General features: G+C 43.3%; 1 protein-coding gene and 1 non-coding gene across 2 annotated transcripts in view; both read left to right on the top strand.

Moving 5' to 3' along the window:
* The window catches only part of LOC124803174 (formin-like protein 20), a 182708-nt gene that overhangs the window by 113070 nt on the left and 42279 nt on the right, over positions 1 to 27359 (top strand). The window contains exon 3 of the mRNA XM_047264357.1: positions 14902 to 15149. Coding sequence (XP_047120313.1) covers positions 14902 to 15149 — 248 coding nt within the window. The remainder of the gene's footprint in view (positions 1 to 14901; positions 15150 to 27359) is intronic.
* Trnas-cga lies at positions 15611 to 15685 on the top strand. The gene has a single exon. It is a non-coding gene; the product is annotated as a tRNA-Ser (tRNA).

Genomic DNA, 27359 nt, shown 5'->3' with positions numbered 1-27359 from the left:
ACTATAGTAATTGTCCTTAGGACTGGCGACCGTGATTTCCCCCAAATCTCAAATATCTAATTACCGCTAGTTAATTGTTAACGTAACGGCCGCACATTTATTTTCTTTATTAACTTTACCCCTTTTCAAAATTGATTTCCACCAGTTTCATTTGCATTTTTTCTTTCATTTAGATGTAACCCTTTCCTCCCTCTTTACCGATAGATTAACTTCGGTGACGATTGCTTTTCCAAAACTCCCATTAGGTACACGCGGTTTCATTTTTCACTGTCATTAAGGTCGATAAGTGAGGGGGGAGGTTACACGTGGCGACCGTGACAGGACAATCTTCAAATTTGAGGTTGTTCTGGACACGAATTTTGCATTGTGCAAATCTCGTAACAAAGTACTGGTTACGAAATGGTCGATACGTCAGCGAGAATATTCGTGTGAGGAATCCTAATTAGAGTTGAGATTTGGCAGTTATATTGAAAATTATTAAAATGAGTGAAGGCAACAATTGCCAAAATTTGGTAGACTTGGATACGGAACAATCGGTCGAACAGTGGGAAACGCGCACCGCGGTACCCATTGTTCAGGGGCAGGCGGCTAGCATGAAAGACGCGACCGGCGAAACGCAACAAAGAGCAGAAATGGAATTCGAAACTTTAGAAAATGTTTCGGAATCAGAAGTGAAAATCAAATCTGAATCCCTTGATGACGAATACGGGGGGACAATTAAAGAGGAAGCCGCTACGGAAGTAAAACCGGTAGTTTCCGGGAATTTAACTGATTTATTGAACGTTTTGATTAACGAAATCAAGAGTCAATCGGTCAAGCAAGAAGCTCAGTCTGAAAAATTTGAACGGATGCTAGACAATCAGAACAAAGCTATTAACGTTGTTAACAACAATGTTGGAATTGTTAACACAAAAGTTGATAAAATCAAAGAAGATATTGTTGTAATTAATACCGAAATCGGTAGTCTTAAACAGGAAATGATAGGCGTTCAGGCGGAAATTGCGAGCATAAATACTCGTTTTGATTCCGAAATTAGCAGAATCGAGAAAAGTGTAGGAGACGCAGTTGCTCCGATCATCGAGAATAAGGTGACGGAACAAATTCAATTAGTGAGAAAAGAGGATCAACAGAAGGTGGAAACTTTAAAGGCTTTAGTATCCGAAGTAGATACCAAAGTGACGAAGCAGGCTAACACCTGCGAAGAGAAAAAGAGGGAAGTGGAAACGCTTGCGACAACCACTTGCCAAGTGATTACGAGGGTGTCGGAATTAGAAAGGAAACTTGACGAAAAACAGAGCTATGTGCCAATCTGTGCACATAGTTCGGAGTTGTTGACGAAAGAGGAGCGGTTCGACCCCTTGAAAAAAGGCGGTATACATCCGACGGATTTCATTAAAAATTGTGAAAGAGTTTTACCCAGATCATGGACTGATGAGAGAAAAATTAATGCGATTATTGATGTGTTGGCTGGTGATGCCAAGCGTTGGGGCTTAAACCTCAACATTACGAACCTGACTTTTGACGAATTTAAAAATTTGTTTCTGGCTGAATACTGGTCAGAGCAAAAACAGCAAAGTGTCTGGCGCGAATTTGTCGTATCGAGGCCTTTCGATGCGAATTCGCGCGGTTCGATGAAGGAGTTTTGTGAGGGCTGGATCCGCAAGTTGGAATATTTGCGTGACCGCCGCTCGGAATCCGAAATAGTCTGGGAACTCTACAAGAAGCTTCCAGATGATACAAAACGATACGTAGGAAGCAATTACAGGACAATCAATGATTTCCTGGAAAGAGTGGAGGACGAGGACAATTGGCGCAATAATCGCGACAGTGGCAGAGGCCGTGGTAACAACAACGGGTACCACAGCAACCACAACAACGATAACCACGGGAATAATGCATACCGCAACCATGGCAGCAATAACAATAATGTTTCGGACCGTAATAACAATCGGTACAATGCAAATAATAACAGGAATGACGGAAACCAGTATCATACTAACGTGATACGGGCTTCACAGAATAGTAATAACGCCAGAGGGTGTGATCAGCCGCCTCAGCAGCATCCGGGGAGCGTATCTGCTGGGACGAGACAGGGAAACCATTAGCCGCGCCGGTGAGGGGCCGACCGGGCGTGGAGAAATTTTGGCGGCCCAATAGCAGGAGAAAACCCAGGTGTCGTCGGTATGAAAATTCCGTGTGGAATAATCAACGGCGGGAGAGTGTGCCAGTGTTAAGAGAAAGGAGTGCGCCCACAAGTAGTAGATCAGCTGTATACACGGCAGTAGAAGGTACATTCACTGTCAGTGAGAACAATTTAAGTAGTGTTCCGGGAATCGATTATAAAGTGGCAGCTGTGATACCCACAGCGGAACTGGAGATTGAGTTTAAGAATGATTCGCAAGTGTTGAAAGAAGATCAGATGTCGGATAAAACGTCCGTCATTGAGCGAGGGGATGCAGAGAGGGATGAGGTCTGGTTAAGGCAGTTCGGTCGCTTATACGACGAACTAAGAGATTATAGGGGTCTGTATGGGAGAAGTGTTTATGGGGAGCGCGTGCAGTATTTGCCGCGTCTCGTCCCACAGGAAGATAGTATTTGTGAAGTGATTGAAAGTTCTGGCCCTAACCGGCAGACTTTACCAGAAATAGTTGATGTTAATGGGGAGCACGAGCAAGATTCGTCGTGTTTCGTCCCGCAGGAGTTAGATGTTGAAGGAGTAACGGAAAGTTCTGGCCCTAACCGGCAGACTTTACCGAAAGTTATAGTGGTAGAAGTAGCCGACCCATCCGACGCAAACCTCCAGTTTAAACATTGCGAGAGTATTAAGGGGAAAGATTACGAAAATTTTAGTGATAGCCGGACACGATTGGTAGAAAACCACGTAGATTTCAGCGTGTATGAGGTTAGAGCTGACATTATACAGTCAGACGATAGCAGTGTGGGTTGCGCAGATCCAGAGGAAGTAATTTCAGATGCTACTGGGCACATTCCTCCAGGTAGATTGGCAGATGAGATCAATCTGACCAAAGTGGAATCAACGAAGGTCACAACTAGTGAATTGACAGCAAAGCAACACTCACTAGTTGACGAGTTACAGGAAAAGGTTTCGGTATTGGAGGCGAAGCTACAGACTAAGCCTCAGGACAGACGTGTTGAAATTAAAACTGTATGTGAACAGAGGCTGAAAAAGCCGCCAGATAAGCCGGATTTAGGATCAAAGCCGGATGGTTTTTTCTGGGATGACCTGGATATAGACGAGGATTTACTGTGGGAAAATAAAGAAACAGTCGAGGACAAGTGTAGACAGATAGTAGTGTCTGTTAATATGCACGACCTACAACTAAACGTGTTGATTGACACCGGTGCAGAATTGAGTGCTGTATCTGGGAAAATATTTGAGTTACTGAAAGACAGACCTGGCATCGTAGTTATGCCAGTAACAGGAGTGAAAATTATCGGTGCTACTGGGAAGGCCAGTAAACCGGTCACAAAACAGATTTTTGTCAACTTCGAGATATGTGGGGCACGATTTGAACAAGAGTTTGTCGTCGTGCCAGACTTAACTACGGAAGTAATTATCGGGTTAGATTGGCTGTTAAAGTACCGTGCAGTGATTAACTGCGAAAGCAAAACGTTGACATGTACGTCCCAAGATAAAACAATAGTAGTTAGTTTTGACGAGGCAGGAGACGGTGTGCATAGGCAATACCAGCCTATACACATTGTTAACTGGCCGAATGGTATTGACGTAGGTATGAATTTGAACTACTGTAATGTGAGGAATCTCGGCATTGACAATAGTGTAGAAAGTGAATTGGAAAGTATTGTAGACGGTGTGTCAAACGTAACACACGAACAAAGACGAGGCCTGTATGAAGTAATAATGAGGAATAAGAGTGTGTTTTCAGACAAACCGGGTCTTGTGGAAGGATATAAATGCAAGTTGCATGTAATTCCGCACGAACCATTCTTCGTGAGACCGTATGCTATACCGCTGTCCAAAAAGGAAGCAGTGCAACGGGAGATAGATAAGATGATCGAATGGGGAGTGATTGAAAGAAGTACAAGTCCATACAATAACGGTTTGGTCATTGTAGCAAAACGGGATGGTAGTGTGCGTATTGTGATTGACGCACGCACGTTGAATAGGGTCGTTCAACGTGAAACAGACAGACCAGAGAGTATGGAGGAGATTTTGCAACGTTTTCATGACGTTAAGTTCATGACTAGCCTCGATCTGACAGCTAGTTACTGGCAAATAGAACTCGAAGAAGAATCTAGGCCATACACCGCCTTCTTGTTTGCGGGCAGGTGTTATCAGTATAGAGTACTGCCGTTTGGACTTAATATATCTGTGTCCGTGTTCATCAGGGCCCTAGATAAAGTGCTAGGACCGGCTTTGAGTTCAAGATTAACTGTATATGTTGACGACCTATTGTTGGCCAATGCCACTTGGCATGACCATTGTGACCTGTTAGATGAAGTTTTTAGAGCATTGCGCCGTGGCGGAATGACTCTAAAGCTAAAGAAATGCGAATTTGTGAAGCAGGAACTGAAATTTTTAGGGCATGTAATTACCACTGCTGGTATTACGAAAGACCCAGAGAAACTAGAGGCAATAAAGAATTGTCCTCCACCCAAGTCTAGGAAACAGTTAAAAAGTTTTCTAGGGCTCACAGGATTTTACCGTAAATTTGTAAAAGGACAAGTGTTTAATGATGAAAATTTGAATAACCTCTTGCGCAAAAATGTTCCGTTTGTGTGGACTGACGGGTGTCAGACCGCTTTCGAGAGATTAAAAGACGAGTTGTTAAGATCTAACATACTATTTCATCCTGATTTATCGCTACCCTTCCATCTGGGAACGGATTCGTCGAATTACGGGGTGGGGGTAGAACTGTTCCAAGAAGTTGGTAAAGGAGAGGATAAGGAACACCGGACGATAGCGTTCGCGAGTCGAACTTTATCAAAAAGTGAGCGAAACTACACGATTTCTGAGAAAGAGTGTCTCGCTATCGTGTGGGGATTCAAGAAGTTCAAGGGTTACCTATGGGACCGTAAGGTGATTATTCATACGGACCATAAGGCGCTCACTTATCTGAAGGATTGTAAACTACTTCACGAAAGACTGACTAGGTGGTCGCTGTATTTACAGCAATTTAACTATGACATCTGTTACGTAAAAGGGACCGACAATTGCGTAGCGGATGCGCTGTCGCGGTTGCCCGAGTCTAATCAAGGTCTATTGAAAGATGAGGCAGATGGAGTGGTCAAATTGTACTATTTTAAAGAAGTTGAGGGACGTAAATTAATAATGAACATTTGTAAGAATCTACGTCGTCATCAGAACGAGGATGGTTGTTTAAATATGGTGAAAACCCGATATGATGAAAAGAGTCCAGAAGGAGAGAAATTAAGGAAGTATTACAAGATATACGATCATATCTTGTACATACGTAAGGGTGAAGATAGTAATATTTGGCGGGTATGCTGGCCCAGCAAATACGTCACGGAAATAATAGACTACTACCATTTGGCGTATGGTCACTGTGGACCAAAGAAATGTACGGAAAAGCTGAGTGAAGTAGTGCATTTCAACAACATGTTAAAACGAGTTACTGACAGAGTGAAAACTTGCGATTTATGTCAGAAGGTGAAGGTTACCAACTGTACGAGTCGTGGTCCTATGCAAAGTATAAGGCCTAACGACACCTTTGAGTTACTGTGCGTGGACTTGTACGGACCTTTGCCCAAGTCATCAGGAAACTTTGCTTACATTTTAGTAGTGCTAGAAGCTTTTTCCAAGTTCATCAAACTATACCCGATTAGGAAAGCTACAGCCAAAGCAGTCTATAGCAAGCTTGTGAACGATTATTTTGTTCATATTGGTAAGCCCAAGGCGATTCTATCAGACAATGGGGCACAATTTACTTCTAAGTTGTGGAATGAAGGCTTGGAAAGTAATGGGGTCGAGGTGATCCATATTTCAGCTTATTGTCCGGCTGGGAATCCCGCTGAGAGGTATATGCGCGAGCTAGGCCGACTGTGCCGTACCTATTGCCATCACAACCATAGGGCATGGGGCAAATATGTAGCAGTATTTGAGAGAATTATGAACACCTTGAGACATGAATCGACGGGATTTTCTCCAGAGGAAATCCTGTTGGGTGACAGAAGTAAAAGTTTAGTGGAAGAGATAATCAAATTCCCTCCACGGATTGACATTAGTATTGGTGTGAAAAAAGATCGTTTGCGAGAAGTAATGAAGCTTAAAGCCGATGCTCGCATACGTCGTCATGACGCTAAAGCGCATTTTGCTAAGTTTGCGATCGGAGACTTAGTACTTGTAAAAGCTCATGAGAAATCGAGCGAGATAGACAATGAAATCTCTAAATTTAAGTTTGTTTATAATGGACCATATAAAGTCATTGGTATACCTCACACAAATGCTTACGGAATATTGTAGACTTGAAATTGTACCAACCTAGGATCGATTAATACCACACAATGGGTAATTTATACAGTATGTAAAATAGAGTGTAAGATTTAACGATTTGCTAGATTGCCATGCTTTTGACTGACCAAGGTCATTAAAGAAGTTGTAATTAATAAGTAATTAATTTTGATTAATCAATTTAATTGTAATCAATTTAATCATGATCTAATCAACTGAAAAATCCAAGCTGCTAGTTTAAGTTTTCAGCTGAGTCACAGTAGATTAAGGAATGTAAATATGATTTTGTAAATAGCTGTAAGATTTCATAAATATGTGATTTACTAGTCATTGCCGATGTACTTAGACGCTGTTTTAAGTTTCAGGCTAGTACAAGGGTGTGATGATGGACAGTGTTGAGTTATCCACTGTGATAGTATTAAGGGACTCCTTGAGATTACTCGGGAGTGAGTTTTTCCTAAAGAATTCAGTGAAACGGACGTTCTGGAAACGCCGTCACAAGGGCGAGTGAGATCAAGCGTGCCGCACACGCGGGCGCAACAATACTGGCGAGGCGAGCCGCTGTCGGCTCTTGTGCCGCTGTTGGCTCTTGTGCCGCTGTCGGCATTCTTTGTACTTGCGAGTACGAAAGGCGGAATAGTTTTTCTTCCCGGACAGCTGATGTGAAAGAATTCTGCTGTCAATATTTATGTTTTTTTCGATCTACTGAATATTATTTTCTTGTTTAGCGTTAAGTGGAATCTCATGACGAGATATTAATTATGTAAAGGTTATGTAAAAATGTGTATTCTATGTAATTAATTATTAATTTGCGTATTTTGATCTACCTGTTTTTATGACCATGTACTCTGATTAATTTTGTAAATAGTATTCCATTTCTCATAGTGTTACGAATTTTAATGATTTTGGAATAGCTAAACCATTTTCTATGTTTTCTATGAATTTTAATATGTTGTCAACCTGTTTTATTTTGTGCAAGATGACAGAGTGGAATAAGATTAGGAGTGTCCCCACTCAATTATTATGGTCTAAAAATTGATTTATGATTAATTAGACGAATGCTAAATTTTGTTGATGTTTTGAGCATATGCATTTCCGCTGTTTCTTTTTTGGGACATTTTCTGAGTCTGTTTACGTTACACGAACATCCTCAGACAATGTGGGGCACGTGTAACGCCGGAAATGCATATACTCCTATTTCCATCTATTGTACTATTATTTTTTTTCCTTGTTTTGTTACCTCAAGATATGACATTTCTGTCTCTTTATACATATTGTAATTGTTTTACTGTTTGTATATATATATTTATGCACTCATGTCGATGTATAATTGGTTTGTTTCGTAAATATTATTTGTATTTTTACGCTGGGTCTTGCCTAGGGAAAACTGCTATCGAACGATTACGTCGATAGGTCGTGTGACGAATCAAAGTGTGTAGGATCTTTGGTAGTGTTAACTCTGCCGCGTGGAGCGCGGGCAGAACAGTGAGAGTCTGGCGGGAGTAGCGAGTGGAGCAGGTGTTGTGTGACGCTCCCGCGAGTTGCCGCGCTTTCGGGGTTTGGCAGCATGTAATTGCGCTGGACTCGCGATGATAATTTCCGACATGGTGTCGCGGACGGGAAGCATTAGCTGGCGCACATCAAGAGCCCGTTTCGCCTGGTGACCGTGTCGAGAAGAAGGCGCGCCAACATCCAGCTTCTGCAACAGCGACGGCCGACAATGAGTGACTGTCGCCACCTCCTCGATCGACGGCTTCAAACCTTCAATCAACCAACAAGGAAGACTAAAAGCACGTAAAGTTTCAGAACTGTATGGCAGACCTCAGCTTTTCAAATTGTTCCATTTGCCTCGCAAAATTACAGCAACTTAGCATGAACCTTTGTTGCTCATTGTCCCAATTGCATTGCCAAGCAGGGTCCCTTCCTTTTCCGAAATGAACCCGAGTGTCGTTGAAATTCAAACGCCAGCATTAAAATAATATGATTAGATTTCACTGCTTTAATTTCAAAGTTCAGTAGCTGGCTACAATATTTAGGTTACACGAGCACAAATTTAGAGTGCGAGTTTTGTTAGCATATTTTAGCTTACCTGTGACTGCAGCTCAGCTTGGTACGTACTAAATTTTACTATTGTTAATAGTTCAGAATCATTTAATTCAAGATCACAGTTAAATCTCTTATTTCTAAATTGCGTAGATTCAAGTAGCTTTTGAAATGATTGCTGAGGTAGTCCAAGACTAACTGTATGTTACTGAATTTCGATGTGCTTCAGAAAGAAAGCTCACTATTAACTTCAGTCACTAAATTAACTTCCGATTTTCCGGTTTTATTAATTCTTTTGCTAAATTAAGTCAGGGTGTAGCGAAATTTATTACTTCTGAAAAACTTTCAGCTTTCACACTACACGTGTCAACCTTCAGTTGCCACGCTTCTAGTGCTAATTATATGTGTAATAACCTTTCTTTTTCAGTTACTATAGTAATTGTCCTTAGGACTGGCGACCGTGATTTCCCCCAAATCTCAAATATCTAATTACCGCTAGTTAATTGTTAACGTAACGGCCGCACATTTATTTTCTTTATTAACTTTACCCCTTTTCAAAATTGATTTCCACCAGTTTCATTTGCATTTTTTCTTTCATTTAGATGTAACCCCTTCCTCCCTCTTTACCGATAGATTAACTTCGGTGACGATTGCTTTTCCAAAACTCCCATTAGGTACACGCGGTTTCATTTTTCACTGTCATTAAGGTCGATAAGTGAGGGGGGAGGTTACAAGGTGACTTAAATAGCTTTGCTAAATATTATTCTCTGTTAAGAAGTACTCCGAAATAACTTTTTTTTTCAATAAACTGATTGCACTCAGCGACGTGTACCGATGAAATCACAACGTCTTCCCTGACCTTATGTAATTTCATTACTACCGAGTTGTGGTCCGTATCGGTAGCAATTAAAAGCTCGTCAGGAAGAGGCGGCAGAGACGCCGGTTTACGGCGGGTGCGTGCCTGTTGCAGAGGTCGCCACGACCGTAGCGCGCTCCAAGGCCGGCTCTGCACACGGAGGCGGCACTCACTGTCAGAGATGCGGTGACTTGCACCGCGGAATGAAAGGACTGACGCCGCACCCAGTATACGCACTGACGATTTCATATCGGGTCTCCAGCCGGAACATAACGTCACCTTGACACAATATTTCGGCGGTCCACCTGGCCTCCATCTTCAGGTGACTAAGCCATCGCTCTAACTCGCCGGAACTAAAATCAAACCGCAGCGGTGGCTCTATACACCGTCCGTAGGTTCACCGCGCGTGCGCAGATATAACTGTCCTCCAGCGCAAAGCATGACAGCGCACCGGTGGTGAAAACTCGCGGAAACGATAAATCGATATCGAACACTGTTGACATCTATTGATGGTGTCCGCCCCGATAGCTGAATGGTAACGGCACGGTAGCGCGTTTGGTCAGAGGGTTGCGTGCTCTCTGTAATAATAAAAAAATAAAAATAAAATTACAAAAAAAACTGAGTCAAGGAATCAAAGATCAACTTGAACGGATGTCTTGTGACGCCCCCCAAGAACAAAAAAGTTCAAATGTGTGTGAAATCTAATGGGACTTGACTGCTAAAGTCATCAGTCCCTAAGCTTACACACTAGTTAACCTAAATTATCCTAAGGACAAACACACACACACATGTCCGAGGAAGGACTCGAACCTCCGCCGGGACCAGCCGCCCAGTACATGACTGTAGCGCCTTAGACCTGCCCCCAGAACAAACGCAACGAACTATATGGAACAAAATGAAGAAGGAAAAAAAAAACGGTCAGCGTGACGGACTGCCGTCCTAAGGGGCCCGGATTCGATTCCCGGCTGGGTCGGGGATTTTCTCCGCTCAGGGACTGGGTGTTGTGTTGTCTTCAGCATCATTTCATCCCCATCCGGCGCACAGGTCGCCCAATGTGGCGTCGAATGTAACAAGACCTGCACCAAGGCGGCCGGACCTGCTCCGTAAGGGGCCTCCCGGCCAATGACGCCAAAAGCTCATTTCCATTTTTCCATATATTCATGATCGAAACAAAGATGCTTGTTTTTTAATGTCGAACAAAACAGGGTTCTGATAACGACATGACTGTTAGAGTAGATACACCAAACAGCTGCTTATAATAAGTAATCTTCATTTACGACAGGCTGTTTCGGCTTAATCGCCATTTTCAAGTACTATTTTGTAACTGTCACTGCTTTAGTAAGATAGTAAATGGTGTCAATATGTTGAAATTTAATGTTAATTACGACGTGACAGCATTTTCACAGTTCCACTCTTACGACGCCATATGTTTTACAAAAAATTGTGCAGATGTACAGCGATATTATTTTAAACAAAAATTTGTTACGATTATCTTTGGTTGTTGCATGTGTTACTTCCGATTTATCCATTTTCGTGTTTTAAAAGTTAAATAAAGTTTTGAAGGTAGTACTTGTGTCTAAAATTATGTATTTTCGTTTAATATTTTTTGTGGGTTTTCTCTCGTGTATATATAAATTTCTAATTGCTCAAGAATGTTCACTCCAAAACCTTTTGATATTCTGTGCAGAATGGCGATTAAGGTTCAAATGGCTCGGAGCACTATGGGACTTAACATCTGGGGTCATCAGTCCCCTAGAACTTAGAACTACTTAAACCTAACTGACCTACGGACACCACACACATCCATGCCCGAGGCAGGATTCGAACCTGCGACCGTAGCAGTCGCGCGGTTCCGGACTGAAGCGCCTGGAACAAAAATGGTTCAAATGGCTCTGAGCACACTGGGACTTAACATCTGTGGTCATCAGTCCCCTAGAACTTAGAACAACTTAAACCTAACTAACCTAAGGACATCACACATATCCATGCCCGAAGCAGGATTCGAACCTGCGACCGTAGCAGTCACGCGGTTCCAAACTGAAGCGCCTAGAACCGCACGGCCACCCCGGCCGGCGCGCCTAGAACCGCTTGGCCACCGCGGTCGGCATGGCGATTAAGCCGAGACAGTCTGTCGTAAATATACATTACTTATTATAAGCAGCTATTTGGAGTATATACTCTAACAATCATGTCGTCATCAGACATACATTACGCTGCTGGACCTAAAGACGAAAAAAAGTGTCCCAAATTATTACTTAAACGGTACCACTTATCGCTGTTTGTAATATTGTCAGACAGCCGGATTTCAATAGCTTCTTTCCACTACACAGTCCCAATAACGAGATGCAGGGGCAGTTACTTGTGTCTCATCCTACGACATTCTATCTCCTACAGTAAGACAATGTTCCGTCACTGCACATTTTTCTGGCTGAAATAAACGCGTGTGGCGATGGTGCTCCACGCATCGATCATGGGCCGTACGAATCGTTTGTCCAATATAGGCTTTCCGCACTGTCAGGGACACCAGGCTTTCTCAAACTCAAACCATTATTCACTGAGTCCAGCAGCGCTCTAGTCTTAGATGGCGAACGGAGTACACTTTTAATATCAAATCTCTTTAAAATTTTGCCTATTTTTGAAGATATGCCAGCGGTAGGTAGAAACGCCGCATCTTGCGTGTATTTTCTGTTGGGTCCCAGGTCCAATCTGTAGAGCACGACGGATCTGACTGTCGGTATAACCATTCTACTTGAACACTGCTTTTAGATGATCCAGTTCTTGTGTCAAACTATCTGCATCCGAGATAGCATAAGTTCTTTTTACCAATGTTTGTAGAACCCCTCTGCGTCGGTACAACGGATGACAACTTGATGCGTGAAGATATCGGTGTGCATGCGTGGGCTTACGATGTACGCTGTGTCCTAATCTCCCATCATTCCTCGTGCTTACCAACACATGTAAAAATGGAAGTTTGTCATACTTTTCAACTTTCAATCTTGAACTTAATATTTGGGATTCAGCTAATTGAAATCATCTAGGAAACAATCCAAAGTATCGTGAGAGAAGCATCAACGGGATGGTGTACCTGGATATGTTACAACAATTTTTGATAACACAGATCCATGAGGATGACCAAGAACGAAATGTTTACTTCATGCAAGATGGTGCATCACCCCGCTACTTGGGGGTCTGACGTCCGGGATTTTCTCAGTGGCTACTTTCCAGGTCAATGGATTGGCCGTGATGCGGCAATTGCATGGCCCCCATGTTTCTCAGACCTGACACCACTCGATTTGTTTTATGGGGATTCATCGAGGATATCGTGTTTGTACCTGCTGTGTCGGCTTCTCTACCTGAACTTAAATCAAGACTTTACGCCGCCACTGAGCAAGTTACACCTGCTATGCTACAGCGGGTTTGGGAAGAAATTGACTTTCGATGAGATGCATGCAGGATAACCAACGGAAGCCACAAAAAAGGTAAAACGTTTTGATGTGTTTTCCTACAAAATAACGCTAAATCTTGCTCTATTTCTTCTTTCAATAAATTTATATGAATTTTTAAAGTTGTAAAGTCCATTTTGAAACACCCAGTACATGACAACATTAACACAATAGTAAAAGCTACATACGCCAGAAATTACATCACAGTTACATTATGTTTACAGAATTAACTGTGCGAAAAATTTATTAGGCGCTGTAACGGTTGGCTTTTCCATTATCGGGCAATTTTCAGAATCTTGTCATAATCGGACTGTACAATTTTTCAGTTCATCCAGTGGAAAGCTGAGTTCTATGTTCATCAAATGTACAGCTTTTTCTTCTGCTTAAGACGATGGTCGCTACGGCGGAAATCGGTGAAAAATAAGTAATAAATTCGTGCAGCTGACGGCACACACGCAGTCCCTGACAGCTGTATCGATTCTCCTCATTAAACTGAACTCCTAGAAGTACCGCCACGATACAGCACCTTGATGGGGCCTTTGATGGTAGAAGAAAATGGGCAATGAAAATACTTACATTCGGCTCCTGATTCTGATTGACTCCAGGAATCGTAGAGTAGGCTGTCAACCCTTGAACGACGTAGAAGTGGTCTGCCCTGTGGAAGGCGATCTGGTGTTTCCGTTTGTGTAATTTTGAAGACGGGGGTAGGTGATCCTTCGTGATCAACTGAGTTACTTAGTACTGAAGAGAGAGGACCCGAAGAGTTGCCGGACGTGTGCGTGGAATTCTGCTCAGGCACTTTCCTCTTTATCTCAAGTGTTACCGAGCGAGGTGACGCAGTGGCTAACACACCGGACCCACGGCCGACCACTGTGGCCAAGCGGTTCTAGGCGCTTCAGTCCGGAACCACGCTGCTGCTACGGTCACAGGTTCGAATCGTGCCTCGGGCATGGATGTGTGTAATGTCCATAGGTTTAAGTAGTTCTAAGTCTAGGGGACTGATGACCTCCGATGTTAAGTCCCATAGTGCCTAGAGCCATTTGAACTGGACTCGCATTCGGGAGGACGACGGTTCAAATCAGTGTCCGGCCATGCCGGATAAGGTTTTCCGTGATTTCCCTACATCGGTACAGACAAATGTCGGGACGGTTCCTTTGAAAGGACGCGTAAGACTTCATTCCCCATCCTTCCCTAATCCGATGGGACCGATGACCCATCCCCTCCTGCAAACCAACCAACCAGTCGTCAAGTGTTGATGATCTGTGAGCCTGGACATGCTTGCTAAAAGGAAAGAGAGAACTTTGGGCAGAGCGTGGACCCGTTAGGCAGGTGGACTTATTGCGGGGTGAAAATAGCGTACTTGGCTGGGGTTAAATCGTGCCAATAAATTTCAAAAAAATGTTCAAATGTGTGTGAAATCTTATGGGACTTAACTGCTAAGGTCATCAGTCCCTAAGCTTACACACTACTTAACCTAAATTATGCTACGGACAAACACACACACCCATGTCCGAGGGAGGACTCGAACCTCCACCGGGACTAGCCGCACTATGACTGCAGCGCCTTGGAACGCTCAGCTAAACCCACGCGGCCAATAAATTTCATTTGCGTCCGTACAAATTTGAGAGTGGTGATTTTACGTGACTCTTTCGCTACAGACCTTGAACAGATAGTTAATCCAGGTCCGGCAGTGACCGTTTGCGGTTAAATACGCGGAGCAGTGCGTCGCGCAATTTCTGTCGCGCGCTGCGCATCGCCTCGAGAGAGCACATTCTGACCGGGACGCGAGTGTGTGCAATCTGACATGGGCGCGGGTGTGTGACTTTGGGAGACGCGACGGAACTAAGGAAACGAACGATCCACATCAAACCAAGCTTCCAGAGAGCCACTAAACTTGTGCCACTACTGCACTCAAGTGTGGTGACCCCTGGAACGTTCAGTGACGTGATCAAACCTGTTACGATAAATTCTGGGATGTTTCTGCAGACACCGTTTCAAGTAAAGAGTCGCACACGATCTGCTTTGGCCTCTAGATGACAGGTCAATACAATTCGAAACAAATGAACGCATTTACCGCTAGACGGCGTGTACATTATTTGGCACAGCGGCAGGGCCGTGCCGTGGCCCACGCACGCACCAGCCGCCTCCGCCTCCGCCGCCGCCGCCAGGCGCCAACTCCTCCAGTCACGACGGCGCGCAGCTGCGCCGCAAACCGGTCGCGCGGCCGCCGCCTCCGGCCACTGCTCACTCCGCGCCCGCCCCAATCAATTCCGGCCGCTTCGCCAGCCGGGGCACCGGCCCGCCCCCAACTACTTCGCACCTCGACGCGTCCTCCCCGTGGCCTCCTCAGCAAGTACCGTGGAAGGCGCTATCGGGCTTCGTTGTGGTTACCGTCGTCTACAGTCCGAAGACCTGTTTAAAGCCGCTCTCCATCCTACTCCATCCTGTGCAAGCATCATCTCCAAACAACTACTGCAACCTACATCGTTTCGAATATGCTTAATGTAAAACTTCCTGGCAGATTAAAACTGTGTGCCGGACCGAGACTCGAACTCCCGACCTTTGCCTTTCGCGGGCAAGCGCTCTACCGACTGAGCTACCCAAGCACAACTCACGCCCCGTCCTCACACGCTGTAGAGTGAAAATTTCATTCTAGAAACATCCCCAAGGCTGTGGCTAAGCCATGTCCCCGCAATATCCTTTCTTCCAGGAGTGCTAGTTCTGCAGGGTTCGCAGGAGAGCTTCTGTGAAGTTTGGAAGGTAGGAGACGAGGTACTGGCGGAATTCAAGCTGTGAGGACGGGGCGTGAGTCGTGCCTGGGTAGCTCAGTCGGTAGAGCGCTTGCCCGCGAAAGGCAAAGGTCCCGAGTTCGAGTCTCGGTCCGGCACACAGTTTTAATCTGCCAGGAAGTTTCATTTTAGCGCACACTCCGCTGTAGAGTGAAAATTTCAGTCTATGCTTAATGTATTCTCTCTGTCAGCAAGTTTCGGAAAACAACTCGATCCCTCTTCATGACGATTTGCTATCACTGCCCAGGAAACCCTCAAATCTAGAAGACCAGCATATGAAAGGGGAGTCCAAATGCTATCCACAGGATTCGACCAGGATGCAGAGTGGAAACGTGAGTGGCAAGCTACAAGAACTCGAAACCACGAACTTGTAGACAATCCATCAGTTCCAGTTCCAGGCTTCCACCAACCGAGGGAGGTGTGGGTGCAGTTAAACAGATATCGGACCGAAGAGGGTAGGTGCAAATACAATATGCATAAGAGGGGCTTTTCAAGTGACAGTGTGTGTGACTGTCGTGACACCCAAACAATGAGCCACATTGTGAATGACTGTCCAATCAGACGCTTCCCTGGTGGCGCTGAGAAGCTCCATCAAGCATCCCACGAGGCACTCCGCTGGATCGAGACCATCAACATCCGAGTGTAGTCTGAGCTGTTTTAAAACTTGTGCACTATATATAATTTCACATGTTCATTTTTATATGTATCTCTTTGCTTTGCTAAATGTGTATTACTGGAATTGATGCATACGATAATAATAATAATAATAATAATAATAATAATTCATCTCTTGGCAATCCCGCGTCCGGCCATCCTGATTTAGGTTTTCCGTGATTTCCCTAAATCGCTCCAGGCAATTACCGGGATGGTTCCTTTGAAAGGGCACGGCCGACTTCCTTCCCTATCCTTCCCTAATCCGATGAGACCGATGACCTCGCTGTTTGGTCTCTTCCGCCAAACAATCCCATCCAAACATCTTTTGGCTCTCTCTACAACCTGTACCCCCACACTTCACCCCAATAGTAAACTGGTGATCACTTAACGTCTGAGAATGTGTCTCATCAACCGATACCTACTTCTCGGCAGGTTGTGCCACAAATTTCTTGTCTCCCCAATTATACCAGGTGCAGAAGCATGAAACCGGAATTTCCCTATAGATGGTGCTCGCCGTCAGCGTAGGGCCCGTGAGACCGCATCTGCGGCTCCGTCTGCTTCCTGAAACGCCTGAGTACGTCTGTTTCCAACCCGTAAACAGTCGAGTTTAATATGAAACTTCCCGGCAGATTAAAACTGTGTGCTGGACCGAGACTCGAACGCGGAACCTTTGCCTTTCGCGGGAACGTGCTCTACCAACTGAGCTGCCCAAGCACGACTGACGATCCGTCCTCACAGCTTTAATTGACACTGATTAACATTGATTAACACTGATTAACACTGATCGCTACCAACAGCAAACGATCGATTTAAATCGGACATTACGTGGGAAACGACCGGAATACCGAAAAAGACAACACAAATTCATATTGCTACATGATAGTGGCCCATCACACATAGCAAAACGGGTCAGGGAAACGATCGAGGCGTTCAGTTGGGAAATACTAGGGCATCCGGCTTATTCTCCAGACTTTACTCCGTCCGATTATCATCTGTTTGCATCACTAGGACACGCTCTCGCTGAAAAACGCTTCAGTTCGTATGAAAATGTACGAAAATGTCTCACTAAATGGTTCGTTTCAAGAGAAGAACTGTTTTTTTGGGCGTGGCTCTCAGAGCCTGCCGGAGAGGTGGAAGAAATGTATAAATAGTAATGGAGATTATTTTGAATAAAATATTATTTACTAGTTTCAAACGACAGACGTGTGATAATTGCAACGAAATTCCGGTTTCATACTCCTACACCTGGTATTTAGTATATCATCATTCGCTGCGCAATCTACCCATCTAATCCTTAGCATTCCCTCGGCTAAGAGGAGCGATCCAAAAGTTTTCGTTTCAGGGCGTTTCTGTAAAGCATATTTAACGTAGGACGACTCTGATGCGCGTATATAAGCACCGACATGTAGGCAAGGGATTAATGTGGTATTCGTGGCTTTCCGACGTACGTGCGGTAAATGCGGAAACCTGAACTATGGCGACGTTATTACCAAATGGCTCCAAACAAGACCGGTGTGCTGTTATTTTTTTCTTGGCTGCCGAAGGACAAAAACTGATAGACATCCATTGGAAAATGGATAATGGGGCAGGATGTTTGTCGAAAAACACCAACTGCGACAAGAGGTGCTGCCGTTTTATGATAACGCACCTCCTCATGTCGGAAAGGTCGGAAAGCAGAAGCCGCGCCAACCCAAGAGTGAGACACACGGGCGTCCGCCTTACAGGCCTGATCTCTCCCCCTGCGGTTATCACGCCTTCGGTTCCTCAAGAAAAGCCTTGGAAGGGTCGACGATTTCCGTCGGACGAGGATGTCCAGCAGGCAGTCACGGACTCCTTCACGCAGCCTGACACGGAGTTTCACTAAATTGGAGTGCTCAATCTAGTGCGTCTCTCTGATAATTGCCTCGATGCTCAAGGCGATTTTGCTTGGTTAGTACACCGATTCTGGACTGTACATCGAACGGAAACTTTCTGATCGATCCTTACCACGGCCGTCTGGTTTCTGTACAGGTGCTAAATAGTTTTTCGCTCCCTGTATTTTACTCCTGCTTCCTTCAGAATTATCCAAAGTATTCTAGCCAACATTCAAAAGCTTTCTCTAACTGTGGGTTTCGCTTTCCTTGACTTATCTTGTACGAGAAGTTGCAAGGTCAGTATTCCCTCACGTGTTCCTACATTTCTCCGGAATTCAAACTGATATTCCCCGAGGTCGGCTTCTACTAATTTTTCTATCCTTCTGTAAAGGATTCGTGTTAGTATTTTGCAACCATGACTTATTAAACTGATAGTTCCGTAATATTCACTCCTGTCAGCACCTGCTTTCCTTGGAACTGGGGAAGAGCAGCTTCTCTTCCTTGAAAGGAGGATATAAGATGATCATCAACAAAAGCAAAACGAGGATAATGGAATGTAATCGAATTAAATCAGGTGATGCTGAGAGAATTAGATTAGAAAATGAGACACTTAAATTAGTAGATGAGTTTTGCTATCTGCGAAACAAAATAACTGGTGATGGCCGAAATAGAGAGAATATAAAATGTAGACTGGCAATGGCAAGGAAAGCGTTTCCGAAGGAGAGTAATTTGTTAACATCTAGTATAGATTTAAGTGTCAGGAAGTCCTTTCTGAAAGTATTTGTAGGGAGTGTAACTATGTATGGAGGTCAAACGTGGACGATAAATAGTGAGAAAAGAAGAGAATAGGAGCTTTCGAAACGTGGTGTTACAGAAGAATGCTGAAGATTATATTGGTAGATGATGTAACTAACGAGGAGGTATTGAATAGAATTGAGGAGAGGAATTTGTGGCACAGCTTGACTAGAAGGAGGGGTCGGTTCGTATGACACGTTCTGAGGCATTAAGGGATCACCAATTTAGTATTGGAGGGAAGCGTGGAGGGTAAAAATCGAAGAGGGAGATGAAGAGATGAATACACTAAGCAGATTCAGAAGGATGTAGGTGCAGTAAGTACTTGGAGATGAAGAAGATTGCACAGGATAGAGGAGCATGGAGAGCTCCATCAAACCAGTCTCTGGACTGAAGACCACAACAAAAACAACAACAACAACAACATTCTTCTTGAAGTGTGAGGTACTGCACGTGTCTCGCACATCTTCCACACCAGATGGAATAGTTTTGTCAGGGTTGCCTTTCCCATGGGTATCAACAGATCTGACGGATTTTCGTCTACTCCAGGGGCCTTGTATCGACTTCTTTTCGCAGTATCATGTCTCGCATTTCCTCTTCATCTAAGTCCTCTTCCCTATCTATTACATTGCCTTCAAGTTCATCTCCCTTTTACAGGCGCTCTATGTACTCCTTCCACGCTTCAACTTTCCCTTCTTTGCTTAGGACTGGTTTTCCATCCGAGCGCTTGATATTAATGCAGCTGCTTCTCTTTTCTTCAAAGGCCTCTGTACTTTTCCTATAGGTGGTATACATCTCTCCCTTAGTGATGTATGCTTGTATATCCTTGCGTTCCTTCTTTCCTGATTAACTTTTTTGCAGTCCCTATCAATCTGAGACATTAGTTCGCCGTAAACAAATTCTCTGTAACGTCACGCATTTCCGATCTGCACCGTAGATTTTTCGTGAAAACTCAGACGTAAAATCGTAGCCAGCGTTTCGTATTGACATGTATTTTAATTATCAATAACATCGCTGTCTACTGTAGAACGCTCCACCGATGTACGCGCGTTAACGCCCGACGTATTAGCATCGATTGACAAGACGACGATATTTGGTGGCCGCGATAGCTATTCGTCTGGCGCTGTCACGTTGCCATCTATGTCCATTCATTACTGTCTTCTATATTCCCTTTCAAGGACGCCCACACATGTTTCGTGGACGTTTCAACTATCACTGGCCGCTGTGTGCCGATGGGCCAGCCACGTAATCGCTTTGTGCTGTTTTTTCATTTCCTTTTCGACGCTGCCATAGCTCTTCCTTTCGCTATGCACTGGACGTTTTTGGCTTTTTGGATTACTTTCGATACGAGTTTTTCTCTGACTTGCGTTTTCTATAATCCCGAACACATTTACGAGTCCTATGAGATTACATGTTTCATTATTTTGTAATTTTCAATTTAATGCGATTTTCACATCCATTTCGACGAATGTTTCTATTGTACCACAATGGGTTCTAATATTGCTCCGCAAGCTCTTCACAATGAAACTCAAATCGATATTCTAGCTGAACACGTTTCCACGCTACACCCATATATAACTCTGCACAAAGCTAATTCTTAACAATCAAGCGCATGAGCATACACTGGTACGATAATGTCACAGGCAAAACAAAAACTACGCAAGAAACACGTATGCACGTGATCTATCCGATGTGCGCTAACAATTGTTCACGCATTATAGTCTCTTAGTTATCAGAGATTCCAATCTGACGGTATTTTCTCACACAAGACAGTTCGACCGATGAACATGTAACACCGAAAATACAGACAAAATACCTTCTGCACCAACAAAAAATTTTCGGCGTTTAATATCCGTTGCTGCACTATGTGATCAAAAGTATCCGGACATCCCAAAAACATACGTTTCTCATATTAGGTTCATTGTGCTGCCACCTACTGCCAGGTACTCCAAATCAGTGACCTCAGCAGTCATTAGACATCGTGAGAGAGCAGAATGGGGCGCTCCGCGGAACTCGCGGACTTCGAACGTGGTCAGGTGATTGGGTGTCGCTTGTGTCATACGTCTGTACGCGAGATTTCCACACTCCTAGACATCCCTAGGTCCACTGTTTCTGAAGTGATAGCGAAGTGGAACGTGAAGCGATACGTACAGCACAAAAGGGTACAGGCCGACCTCGTCAGTTGACTGACGGAGACCACTGACAGTTGAAGAGGGTCGTAATGTGTAATGGGCAGGCATCTATCCAGACCATCACACAGGAATTCCAAACTGCATCAGGATCCACCGCGAGTACTATGACAGTTAGTCGGGAGGTGAGAAAACTTGCAATAGTTGTCGATATCAGTACTGTTTTTCGAATTTTGGATAAGTCAGTATTATCTCTGTTGCTTTTCTGAAAACTTCCATATAATTTTATACACAGTATGTTATATTGCAAGCTAAAATTTATGAAAATGAATTATTACTTTATAAAATGTTTTAGTCTCGATGTTATAAGCGGTAAGTACTAGTTTTGAATGTACAGTTACAATTATTTTTTTTAGAAACATTCGAATTTACGAACTATTGGCACACTTAGAATTTCTATTATTAATTACGCAATACTGTATTGGTTATTATGTTCATTTTTGGATTCATTTATGAAATAATAATCGAAAGTAATAATGTAACAGAAACTAATAGAAATTCATTTGTCAAGAGAAATTGTTAACACTTAGGAATATTGTTATTTCCGCTGAGTGAGACAGTAGTAAGCATGCCTCTGATGTGATCGGACGTATTTTTGTATTTTGTGCGAAAAATGAAATTTCGGCTTTTTTAATGTGAAAAATCTAAAGACTGTATGATATACTAAAATGTGACAAAATATATTATCATAACAATAAAAATTCTGCAACAAGAATCTTCAAATTTTATTTAGATCAGTCCAACCGTGAGGACCTAAAATTTCACATTTTCAGCTTCAAGAATCAGACCCCTAGACAAGAAGAACTGGAGCAAACTTTACAAGAAAAGCTCATTAAACTAGAAAGTTTAATTTTCGCTCCTCTCAAACTTCTCATAAAAGATTTTGCTTATTGTGGACAATAGCTGCAAGTAGGAAGGATGGGGTAGATTACACCACTCATTCCGGTTAGCAGCACGTTTGTTTCAACAGTGACGAAGTGGTATCCTTTCTTCTAGCCACATCTTCAGGATCACGTCGCTGTGAATTTCCGTCCTTCCGTCTTCACGAGGTTGCACGTGCACAGCCGTCTTTTAACATACACAACAGGCACGTTGCCACATCTTCTCTGGCCCTCTTAATCACCCGATCTTAATGTCATCGAAGATGTTTAGGGCTGCTTGGAACAGCGAGTCAGAAGCAGAGACGTATTTAGGCCTAGGCAGATTAGGCAGGTGTTGCCATCCATAACGTTACTACTTGGAACAAATAGTGAAACGTGGCAACTGCAAAGAGATATGAGGTAAGCCTACCCAACTTCCTAAGATTGAGGATTGTAAATAAAAAAGCAAAACATACATTCAATCAATAAACTAAATACATGACATGTAAGACATCAATGCATTGTTCTACTAACCCATGATAAAGAACAGTTAAGAAATGAAAAGCTGTTGAAGTTATAAAATATAGTAAACAAAGTGAGCATGCTACCTATATTTTATAGCGTACGTACCTAATTCTGTTACATTATATACTTAACTTTGTGATGACGGGCTTAATTCCGTGATCATTTTATTTCGCATTGTTAAAGGTCACTTAACGCACTTTTCATTCATTTCAGCTACGGTGTCACTGTCACTAACGTCTACACAAATATTACACATAAACAGACTCGAATCGGTGGACTGACACCTTTCATGGAACCATCGCAGGCAAAAACAACACTGAATCCAAGCACATCTAATCATTCCACAGCTGTAGCTCTTTCTATAAGCGGTGCAGATGTCATTTTGTTCTTTAACTTGTCTTCCCTCAGACACTGATTTCGCTGTGCTGTAGTGGTTAGTTGATTATTCGTTTAACGTCCAGGACGAACCCTATTTACTGTATTTGTATTGTGAAATTAACTAACCTAGCAACAAGTTGACTGGAAAGGGCAAAGGGTCTACCCATTTTGCCAATGGTCACATTGTTTTGCCACTACCACTGCGGTCTACACAGACTTTTTCAAAATTCCATGGAATGGAGAAATCTTTAGCAACTTTGTATATCGACCATTTCTCTTCCAAAACCTTCTAGCGTGCTCCTAGAAGACCATCAGTTGAAACTACAATGGAATCACTACGCTAAGCTGCATACAGGCGTTGATATACGTCAACGGGGACAGTCGAAAATGCGTGTCCCGACCGGGAGTTGAACCCGGGATCACCTGCTTAAATGGCTGACGCTCTATCCATCTGAGCCACCGAGCACACAGAGGATCATGCGACTGCAGGGACTTATCTCCGGCAACCCTCCCGTGAGACCCCCATTCCCAACTTACTGACCCGCCCTATGTTCATAGTGCCTCTACCCATTATACTCATTAATCGCGGCTTTTTTGCCTATTCCCGTAAGAGTTCGGGCACTATTTGTGCATCCGCGCAGAAGAAGATGGTCAAATGGCCGGTGAGCCTTATATATATATAGATAGATAGATAGATAGATAGGGTGTCCCAGCTATCTTGTCCACCCAAAATATCTCTGGAAGGATAACAGCTATTGGAAAACGACTTTCACCGGTATCAATGTAGGGCTGGGATCCATGAATGTACATATTTGGAAACATTCTAAAACGAAAGCATATGTGTTCTTTAACACAAACTTATGTTTTTTTTAAATGGACCTCCTATATTTTTTCTTCAGCAATCCACAGCATGACAAAGCACATACACAATGGCGTTGATTGCATCGCAATATTCCCATTACATCCTGAGATATTGATACGCGAAGTTGACGCTTGAAACACCCGACATGCGCTGCTAGCGCACGTCCTGAGGCTCAGGCGTGAACCCCATGTACATTCATGGGCCCCAACCCTACATTGATACCGGTGAAAGTCGTTTTCCAATAGCTGTTATTGTTCCAGAGATATTTTATATATATATTCTCTTGGTCTTATAACTCATTTTTCGCTTCTCCCTCTTCGCACGTTTGCTTACAAGGGGAGGCCGCCAATTGTGAAATTCAGATTCGATTCATACTGCGCATAATAAATGCTCATGGCCAGAGGTGTAATGTGGCAAAGCACCAAGATGCACTTCTCAGCCATTGTCGAGAAAATCGACAATTAAAATAAACCGTTGCGGTGAAATACTCTCTACGATTAATAATTTTCTGCAGCGTCGTGGCGCAGCGGTAAGCGCTCGGGTTCGTAATCCGAAGATCGTCGGATCGAATCTCCCGCCATGCAACCTTTTTTTTGTATTTGTTTTTTGTAATTCAAATGTGTGTATACATACACACACACACACACGCACGCACACACACACACACACACGCACACACACACACACACACACACACACGCACACACACACACGCATATAATAAGTTGTTGAAAGTCGTTTGTCGAGGAAAAACTGGCGACTTCGAACATCATTATGTTTTCCGCAAACAAAGTTGTATTTCACAAATGTTATTAATTGTCTTCATAATGTTAACCACGTATAGTTAACGGAAGACGTAGAAACGATATTCCGAAACGAATACGTATAGCGTAAGTCAAACGTTCGAATTAGAATAGAAACCCCACGAACACAAATTTGCTGTGGCAGGTATGAAATATAAACTCCGTTACTAGCTCGTTACACTTGAAGGACAGATGTTGAATGGGCCGAAACGAGCCGCCGCATAACAGCGTAGTTGCCTGCTAACTTCGAAAGAAGGTAGATGCGGTCCCTAGCGCAAGTTATAACATCGTCGAAAATCAGTGCGGACGTGAGAGCTTTGGTACACCCTGTTAAACAAACGGAAAAATGGAGGCGGTACAATTGGAGAGCGATCCGCCTTCACCAACATGCATAAGCAATTCATTAATAGTTATATATATCTATATATATGAAATACAAAAAAACTAATAATTAAAAATAGTGTTGCATGGCGCGAGATTCGATCTGGCGACCTTCGGATTACGAACCCGAGCGCTTACCGCTGCGCCACGACGCTGCAGGAAATTGTTAATCGTAGAGAGTATTTCACCGCAACGGTTTATTTTAACTGTCGATTTTCTCGACAACGGCTGAGAAGTGCATCTTGGTGCTTTGCCACATTACAACTCTGGCCATGAGCTTTTATTATGCGCAGTATGAATCGAATCTGAATTTCACAATTGGCGGCCTCCCCTTGTTAGAGATGGAGCCATTTTCTGAAACTTACACAAGCCTTAAGAGTTGTTGCCGTTTCTCTAAGCGAATGATTCAGTTTAAATCGAACTGTGATGACTATAAGTACGTGCCATTGGTAATACAACTGCATATAAGTGTCTGGCTAATTACCTGAACAACTTACTTTAATGAAGTTGCATTACAGGTGCAGCGCAGCAAACGACGTATTTCCGTCCGCACACAGCGTTCGTTCCCGCCCAGAATGTCTTTGCCGTGTGAAGATTCCCTACCATTTGTTGACTGCGGTGGGAATCGTGTGTATAGAAGGCCTACCTAATGTGAGGACAAAGAATAAGTCTACTATCACGAAACAAAGTATGTCACGGATTTAGGTAGGTTTACCATACAGAAGAACTGCATTAATTATACAATACTTTATTAATACAGTATCACAAACAAATTTGAGTTTTCCTTTGTCACTTGATAACATAATAATTTTCACTATGTTTATCAATTTTCACCTACTATATGGCAAATTTTCTACAATTTAACTACTTACTGGTGAATTTTCTGTAACGGACGGCTTCGTGGTTAAACAGTGTCTTTTGTTTTCCACGTCAGTATGAAATTAGATATTTTTGTACTTCTGTTTTACTTCCTCCGATGGTAAGTGAAATATTTAGCAAACTATGGGACTAAAAATTTCCATTTCCATTTCCATTAGGGCTAGAACAATTCAATAGGTTTAGTTCTCTCCATTCTCACTAAAAGCTTTTAAAAATCTCAGGAAATACGTAAAATGGGAATGAATTGTTTATTCTTTTAATATCTAGCACTCGAATAAGATCCAGAAATTTATTTCTGTTACAGAGGAATGCCTGATTCCACAATTAGTAAATTTAGATTTTTCTGAAAATGTTACCAAGGCCCCAAGTAAAGGCAGCTACTGTCTAAGGAGTGGCGCCAAACGACATGTCCCTTATGTGCAAAAATGTTCTGGAATCGGGACTGCACGTCCGTGGTATTTGTAGGAAGCAGCCTGTAAATATATGGCTCTAAGGAACCTATATACTACCATGATCTTCGCCATTCAGAAGGATGACGTCGGTGTATTCTGCAAGTGCACTCAACCATGTTGCCCTAACACTACCAGACATGTGAATGAGGCTCGAACCAGGGCAGGATAGGATAGTCGTCAAATGACATCAGCCAATCCGACGTTACCACCCCCAAGATGACTATCATGCTGCATACCTACCCAAACATGTTTTCAAAACTCTGTAGAACTGAAACGGTGCGTTTCCGGACATGTGTCTCTATTAGGGCTGCCATCCATCCCTATACATCGGGATCCCCATAATTATGGACCTTCTTGTCCCAACATCCCAACAAGACCCAGTGCTGTCCCGATTTTGCAAAATTCTGTTTCGAGCTTGGCTCGAGTACTGAAGTAACGCCATCTGTTAGCGCAACATGTAAATGCAGCCTCACTTAGTTTTATTTGTGTCTACAAGTTTATGTTGACAAGGTCGTCTCACAAGTGTGGCTGTATTTTGCTTATCCTGTATCGAGAATGCAAGCACCTTCTAGATCTAGCGCCATCATTCGAGAAAATACCAGACTTTTCCAGTAGTACGGGGCTGGAACTATTTAAACAGCGCCACGCGGAAGAATCGGGCAGTTCCCATTTGAATAGCGATGTGATAAGACGATTCTTTCTAAACGCAATACGACCAACGATTGCAAGTGAGTAATGTTTGAAGTGTTTACTGTGGGCATGTAGGGCGCGAAGTGTGTAGTGACGAGTACTTCGACGACTGAAGTGTTATAGTCGACTGTTTGCTGTCTAATAAACTTATCATAGTTTACGTATATGCCTAAGGATGGAAAGAGAAAGTGTCACTTTTCCGATGATTACATAAAAGAATGGTCTTTCGTCAAGAAAGGACATACGGATTAGGAAGCGTTGTGTGAGATTTGTCGCTGTTTCATCTCAGTAACTCACGGAGGTAAGGCAAATGTGAGGCATCACATTTCTACGAAGAATCATGCAAACTGGTTCCCGGAAGCATCGACATCAAAGCCTATTTCTACATTCATGATTAAAGAAGATACCCAGGAAGAATTGCTCGTTACTGCTGCAGAACTAACAACAGCTTATAAA

The sequence above is a fragment of the Schistocerca piceifrons genome, chromosome 6, assembly GCF_021461385.2.
Source record: "Schistocerca piceifrons isolate TAMUIC-IGC-003096 chromosome 6, iqSchPice1.1, whole genome shotgun sequence".
NCBI lineage: Eukaryota > Metazoa > Arthropoda > Insecta > Orthoptera > Acrididae > Schistocerca > Schistocerca piceifrons.
Note: the sequence above shows the minus strand (reverse complement) of the source record. Positions and strands in the feature narration are given on the sequence as shown.